The sequence below is a fragment of the Lichenostomus cassidix genome, unplaced genomic scaffold (assembly GCF_008360975.1).
Source record: "Lichenostomus cassidix isolate B80296 unplaced genomic scaffold, HeHo_3.0 HiC_scaffold_453, whole genome shotgun sequence".
NCBI classification, from domain to species: Eukaryota; Metazoa; Chordata; class Aves; order Passeriformes; family Meliphagidae; genus Lichenostomus; species Lichenostomus cassidix.
Window position 1 is genome coordinate 5437 of NW_028147405.1, and position 7443 is coordinate 12879.

The following is a 7443-nucleotide window of genomic DNA, read 5'->3' on the forward strand; positions in this document are numbered from 1 at the left end:
TTGGGTTTTCACTTCCTCACCAGTGCTCTGTGAGTGGTTGTTGCCCTGGCCTTGCTGTGAGTGATGACAAACATGTCTGTGGCTCAACCACTGCATCCCTCAGCCCTCCCTGGGCTGCCCCAGGACGTTTTCTGCTTTCACCAGGAGCTTTCACCTGCTCTGGTGCCCAAACTGGGGAAGTCACCATTGCTGGGCTGCCCTGTGCTGCTGGGTGGCTCTAAGGTGGCAGCTGAAGGCACAGCTTTGGGACCTGATTTTGACTGGAGGGTGTATTTACAGCTCTCTCGTCTCAGTCTTTTTGCGAAAAAACCCAAAAATGTGCACATTTAGCTTTTCAAGCCTGCCTGTCAGCCCTCCCTGGTGGGCCCTAGCACTGAAGGGCTCTTCTTGAAGCCCAGGGTAGCAGTTTCCAGCCGTGTGGTGTGACAGTGCCAGAGGCAAAGCACCCTTTTGCAGCCTCTCCTTCCCTCCCTCCCTCCCTCCTGCTCTGCTCCTTCTGAATTCCATAACTCAGGCTCCGAGGAGGATTTTGCTGGTTGACAGTTGTACAGCATAACCTGGTGCACAGCCCAGAGGGAGGAGGATGTTCATGCTACGCAGAGCACCGAGAATTCAGGAGGCACTTTTATAACCTACTGAACCACAGCAGCCCTAGGAAAGATCTGAAGATTATACAGCCCTCCTCAATGTTTTCTTTCCTCACCCGCGGCTTTTCAGTTAATTTTTTTTTTTTTTTCCCCGTGCCAAGCCCGCTAATGGTTTTTGCTGGTTGAGAAAACAGCTCAAGTTCTGCCCCCGTATCGGAGTGGCAGTGAAGCATGCGTGAGGATTTGCTCCAGTGGCAGAGCCATATCTGATTGGGGAAAAAAGAAAACAGCTGAGGCCCTTCGAACAAGTCATGCTCCCGAACGCTTCCAGTCGCTCGCGGCTGCCAAGAGAGATCTTGCACAAGCAGAGCTGGCTCCATGCAGGAGGAACATTTTTGTGTGTGTGCAGGCTGGCTGCGGCTCCCTGATAATGTGCTCCCTGGAAGCAGTGCTAATGTGCTTGTTAGAGCCCTGGCTGCTGGAATTACCTTGATGTCAAGGTATTCATGCTTGGTGGTTTGGTATGTAGCTCTACGTTTTATTGACTTTGTCTGCACTGAACTTCCATGTGCTCTGGAGGGGGAGTCGCCTTTGGCTGCTCCAAATGTCATCTGAAATTCAGATGGCATTAGAATGCTAGACAAGCCTGAGACAACTTCATTTTCTTCCCTCTTGAACTCTGTTTCCTTAACTCTACTTCAGCTCAATTTTGTTTGCAGCTCCACTTTGATTTACAGCAATAAAAAGTAATTTATCAGTGTAAAATCAGTTAGGGAACAGACAGCAGATGTTCTTTTAATTTAAAAATGTGCATTACTCTTATTATTTAAGCTTGTTTGCTCATATTAACTTACTGTGGTAGATGTGCTTTGTGATTTAGAGTGAGCATAAACCAAACAAACCAAAAAGTATCTTGGCTGAGGTGCTGGGGTTGAATGTCAGGGCAGAGAGTGTGAGGTGCCTCTGTGAGATGGGAAATAGCAATGCAGGTGTTATAATTTTTTTTTTTTACACACAGACATGCACATGAATAATTTATTTTGGGATATCATAGCAGTCACTTCACTCAGGAAGCAGTGAGGAAGTGGGGGAAGGAGAGAATCCTCCTCTGAAGCCCTTCTTTCCTTTTTTTACTGATGGTTTCATCACTTTCTTCCCCCAAGTGATTGCTGCTGGCTGCTGCCAGTGATAAGGGAGGGGAGCAGAGGCAGCATGACAGATCCTCTCTTCCCGTGTCACTGTGGCAGAGAAGGGAAGTATTTCTGCAGGGAAAGGAAACCAAGAGGAATCTCCCTGGAGAGGAAAAGAGCACTAGAGGAACTCAGGATCACACAGGAAAGAGTGATGTGAGAGAAAAGAAAAAATATATAGGAAGCAAATCGACACAAAAAATACCCTGCCACCAAAAAAAGCACCAGAAATTGGCTGGGATCCGTTTCAGGAAGTCGCTGTAAAGCTGAGTAACTTTGTCACACAGGGAAATACAAATCAGAGGAGGGCACAAAAGATGATGGGGGAGCTCTGAAAAGCCTCTTTCACCTGTGGCAGACTCCAGAATTCCCCACTCTGCCGCATGTGGGGATCAACATTACATATTGGGACAGCAGAGATGGACAGGAAGAAAAAGCCTTGGTCATGTTAGACCTGTTCAGGAATGCACCAAAGCTTCAGTTCTCAGCTTAAAACCTGAAATGGCAAATTTTGCAGCTGTACCTCTCTCTGTTGATGTCCAGGGAGGGCATTGTGCCTTGCAACTTCCTTCCTACCTCCTGTCCTTTGAGGGAACTCTTCTGCCGTGGGGTTTTGGTGTCACATCTGTGGTGCTGTCCTTTGGCAGGTCTGGCAATGTGGGAGGCTGCAGTGTCAGGATCTCTGCATTTGGGGCTCCTGGACTGGGAACAACCTATTCCAGAGCAGAGGAGTGACAGGGCCTGGAGCTCTTAGCAGGCCCTGGTGAGGGTTAACCTTTTCCTTCCCTGGCAGGGTGGGGAGGCCCTGGGATGGAATTCCCAGAGAAGCTGTGGCTGCCCCTGGATCCCTGGCAGTGTCCAAGGCCAGGTTGGACATTGGGGCTTGGAGCAGCCTGGGGCAGTGGAAGGTGTCCCCGCCATGGCAGGGGTGGCACTGGATGAGTTTTAGGTCCCTTCCAACCCTAAACATTCCATGGTTTTGTAACTGTTGTTATTCCACTGCATCCCAAACACATTGGAGGCCCCTGGTGCAGAACCCAGAGCCATGGTGAGTGTGGAGCACTGAGTTCCCACATGCCTTGGGCCATCCCTGACCCTGGCCAGGTAACTGTGACCTTAGAGACCCCAGGAGCCCTGTCCCTGTCCCTGTCCCTGTCCCTGTCCCTGTCCCTGTGCCTGTCCCTGTCCCTGTCCCTGTCCCTGCCCCTCCAGCCCAAGCCCACCAGCTGGAGCTGCAGGGAGGGAAGGTGGAGCCTTGGCTGTCCCCATCCCTGTGACCTCCAGGGGAGGAGGAGCTGCCAGCCCTGGGAATTGCTCCCAGGAGCACAGGTAGGCTGAGCAAGGGGGTGGGATGGGGATGTGCCGTGGAGCAGAGATCCCAGCTGTCTCCTGGCACAGCAATCTGTGGCAGGGAAACTCATTCTGACAGTGTGCAAGTGATGGCTAAGGGAACTGTGCTGGAGAGGCAGAAGTGTGCTGATTCCAGGACAGATTTTGGCACGTTTTATATCCATGTCTTACCTTTTGTTGTGGGGAATGGAGCCTCTTCCCTGAGGAATATGCATTTTTCTGACAGGTTTCCCATTAGAGGTTGCTCATATTTACCTCCCCTGACAGCAATGCTGGGTTTTGGGTTTTTTTGAGGAGCAGTTGCATGTAGAGCTCTTCCCAGCCCTACCCTCCCAGCCCCCACATTTCCTCCCGTTGTTCTTTTTCAGATCACTTGAAGGTTTTTTCCTGTTTATTATCCGGACATGCTGCGCTCTGTGTGTTGGTTTGACTGTCACATAAGGAATCTCCTACTGGGATCATGGATGCACTCCTTTCTTTTATAAATATATATATATATGTGGCAATGGAATTCCTAGGCTGTGGAAGGGAAATGTTGGTGATTAAACCAAAACTGGAATGAGCTGTTAATGAGGCAAAGTTTAATTACCCTTTCCCAGAAAACCTGCAACAGTGTGATGAGTACAGTCACAAACAAAAATTCTCCTTAATTGACATAACAGGAAAGGTACTTCAGGGAGCAATTATGCTGATGTCCTGGGCTGGCACATGTGTGTACCACAAATATATCTCGTGCTTCCTGCAAAATTCTTTTAAGTAGCTATAAGGAAGACATTATTTTTTTTTCTTTTTCTGGATTTTTTTTCCTTCGGCGGTTGGCGAAAACTAATCACTGACTCGGAGGCTCTTTTTGAGGAAAACAATGGAACAAAACAATGCCTTTTTGTGAGACCTGCCAAAGCACAAAGGATGCATGGGATGTTTTTTTTCTTTGTTGCTTTTGTCAGCAGGAAGTTTTGTTGTTGGGAACGACTATAACATGCACTGTCCTTGCTCTACGTAATCGCTGTCTGGTCCTGAGCTGAGTCCTGTTCCGTGCCTCGTCCAGCTGGCACAGCTGCCTCACCCCGGGGCTCTGCCAGCCCTGGGTGCCCCAAATCTCCCTCTCCACCCGGACTGATGCCCACTAAACAGACCCAGCAGTCGGGTGCTCCAATGCTTGCTGGGCTTGCACAGGTCAGGGCCCACGTTTAGAATGCTGACTTTGGGAATTACTTCCTTTTTTTAAATTTTTTTTTTCCTCAGACGGCTTAAAACGGGAGTGCTGTCCAGTGCAGACAGCTTCTGATTGTTGCATCCAGGTGTAAAATATTCCAAAGCTCACCTTTGATGTGCTCAGGTCTGCTTTGTTTCCCTCTAGGTTAGTTGTAGGTCCGTCACAATGAGCCAGATCCGACTGAGTAAATCACTTGTGGAAGTTAATTGTTCCCAGTGAAAGCTGGTCTGGCTCATTCTGCCTCCGTCGCAGGAAGGGACAGAGGTGGTGAGCTGGATCTGCGTTCTAAACCCAGCAACTTTAATTCTGATCAGATGTCTCTCTTCAGGGCATTAAAGAAAACCTGCTCACTAATCAAAAAGAGCCTCTTCTCTAGAGAAACGTAAGGATTAAAAAAAAAAAAAATTTAATGTCTTTTACAGAAATAAAGTACTGATATAAAATTTCAGCTTTGACAAATTTCTTTTGCAGGCTATCATAAAAGAAACCTACTTCTCCATACTTGGCAGGCACCAGAATCAAAGAATGATTTTTTTTTTTCTCTTTTCCTGGAAGGAAAAAAAGAATAATATCAAGTTTTTTTGTAATGTCAGATACTGTACGGTGGTAACTTTATATTCCAGCTGTTTTTATTCACTGCTGCTATGTTTAGATTATGTTTGTGCTTCTCTCCATCAACATTTTCAAATGCTTCTCAGAGTCAGCTCTGTCTCCGTTAAGTAACAACCTTCTTCTCTTCTTTTCTTCTCAGGACTGAAGCAGTGAGGATGGAACCCACCAAGATCAACATGTCCCGCGTGCCCCTGGTCAGTGGTGGCATTGACAGCGCCATGCTCAAGGCACACAAACCCCGTGTGATGTCCAAGAGTGGCCACAGCAACGTCAGGATCGACAAGGTCGATGGCATCTACCTGCTCTACCTCCAGGACCTGTGGACTACAGTCATAGACATGAAGTGGAGGTACAAACTCACCCTGTTTGCTGCTACTTTTGTCATGACCTGGTTCCTCTTCGGGGTGATCTACTATGCCATTGCTTTCCTTCACGGGGACTTGGAAATGGGCAAGTTCTCCCCAAAGCGGGAGCCGTGCGTGAAGAACGTGGACTCCCTGACTGGGGCGTTCCTCTTCTCCCTGGAGTCCCAGACAACCATTGGCTATGGGTTTCGTTTCATCACAGAGGAATGTCCCCACGCCATTTTCCTGCTCGTGGCCCAGCTGGTCATCACCACCCTCATTGAGATCTTCATCACAGGTACCTTCCTGGCCAAGATCGCCAGGCCGAAGAAAAGGGCAGAGACAATTAAATTCAGCCACTGTGCCGTCATCACCAAACACAATGGGGAGCTTTGCCTGGTGATCAGAGTGGCAAACATGAGGAAGAGCCTCCTGATCCAGTGTCAGCTCTCTGGGAAGCTTCTTCAGACCTACGAAACCAAAGAAGGGGAGAGGATTCTGCTCAACCAAGCCAGTGTGAAATTCAACGTTGACTCCTCCTCGGAGAGTCCGTTCCTCATCTTGCCTTTAACCTTCTACCACATTCTGGATGAAAGCAGCCCTCTGAGAGACCTCACACCTCAAAACCTCAAGGAGAAGGACTTTGAGCTCGTGGTGCTCCTGAACGCCACGGTGGAGTCCACCAGTGCTGTCTGCCAGAGCAGGACTTCCTACATCCCCGAGGAGATCCACTGGGGCTACGAGTTCGTGCCTGTGGTGTCCCTCTCTCCAAATGGAAAGTACGTGGCGGATTTCAGCCAGTTTGAGAAGATCAGGAGAAGCACAGATTCCACTTTTTACAGCATGGACTCTGAAAAGCAAAAGCTGGAGGAGAAGTACAGGCAGGAGGACCAAAGAGAGAGGGAACTGAGAACAATGTTGTTACAGCAGAGTAATGTTTGATCGGATGGACAGACTATTCTGAATAATCCTTTTTCTGCAAAACTGAAAAAAACCATACTTTCTGTGCCGTATGTCTGCTGTGAAACCAAAAGTGAAGTCCTTTTCAGGACAATTTCCTTTTCACTCCTATTTCAGCAAATAGCTTTGGTGTACACTAAATCTACCCCTTTGGCTGAGTTGTTAATCAAGTATTTTCTAATTAGGCAGGATTTCTCCCGATCATGACTTAGCAAAAACTGGGTTTGTATTAAATCTCTGCCTGATGCCACCACTGAAAGCAGACACACCACTTTCCGTTTGGAAAGTGAAACTGGACGCACTGTGCTGATTCCCTCAAGTATTTATTTGACGTGGTTTTACTGTGAACACGCAGGGACAGCACACAGCACTGCTGGAAGGGAACGTGCTCCTTTCAAATATGAGTGTTTAAGATGTGTATTCTCGTCCCAGGGATTGCCTGCGTGGGGATTCCTGGCACTGAAAGTAAGTTGATTGGAGAGACAGATGGTTGGGATGTGGGAAGAGCTCCAGGAAGGGGTTAAACTCCTTAAATCTGGAAGGAGGGTGACAGAGCAGTGCTGGGTGCTGGGGAAGAAAGCTCACTCTCCATCTCTGCTGCTCAGAGCTTCTTTTGTGATTGTTTTATGATCACTCACTTTTTTTAACCTTGCTAACGCCTGATTTAGATGTGATAGCAAAAAGGGGAGATGAGGGCAGGATACACAGGATCTCAGTAATCAGCTAAGGTCACAGCTGGCTTTCAGACACCTGTTTTTTTACCCAATGTAAATAGTTTGTAACAGCAGCATAACAATACAGTTCTACAGATCGCTTGCTTTGCTCCGGACCGTATTTAATTTTGGTTAAAAGAAAGCTGTGTAATGTCTGTAGACAATATTTACTTTTTCTGGCAACCATAAAGGACAAGCATTCCTTTCATCCATTTCAATTTTGGTCTACTAAAACCATTCCATGAATAAAGGAATTTAATTTGAGCAGTTCCTGATCTCTTTGTGGCATGGGGAGAGGGTGCAGAACCCCAGAGATGGTGAAAGAGCTGCTTGGAGCAGGGATTTGCCTCTGGGAATTCTGCAGCTCACAATTCTGCACTGACCAGATTGCAGGTAGAAATCCAGACAGCAGTGGTGTCCACGTAGCATCTCTGTTAGAGAGGCTTTTTTGGAGGGAATTTGAAATTATTT

The 7443-nt window shown here is 47.8% G+C and overlaps 1 protein-coding gene across 4 annotated transcripts; it reads left to right on the plus strand.

Moving 5' to 3' along the window:
- Positions 1-290: 290 nt before the first annotated feature.
- KCNJ15 (potassium inwardly rectifying channel subfamily J member 15) lies at positions 291-7236 on the plus strand. Of its 4 annotated transcripts, none has more exons than XM_085044992.1 (2): positions 291-1108; positions 5095-7236. In XM_085044992.1, the coding sequence occupies exons 1-2, from the start codon at positions 966-968 to the stop codon at positions 6239-6241; spliced, it is 1290 nt and encodes a 429-aa protein (XP_084901118.1). In that variant the 5' UTR covers positions 291-965; the 3' UTR covers positions 6242-7236. The 4 variants fall into 4 exon arrangements, with proteins under 4 accessions (XP_084901118.1, XP_084901119.1, XP_084901121.1 ...); XM_085044993.1 differs by having other exon boundaries at positions 291-1087; XM_085044995.1 differs by lacking the exon at positions 291-1108 and adding an exon at positions 3332-4303.
- The last annotated feature ends 207 nt before the right edge of the window (positions 7237-7443 follow it).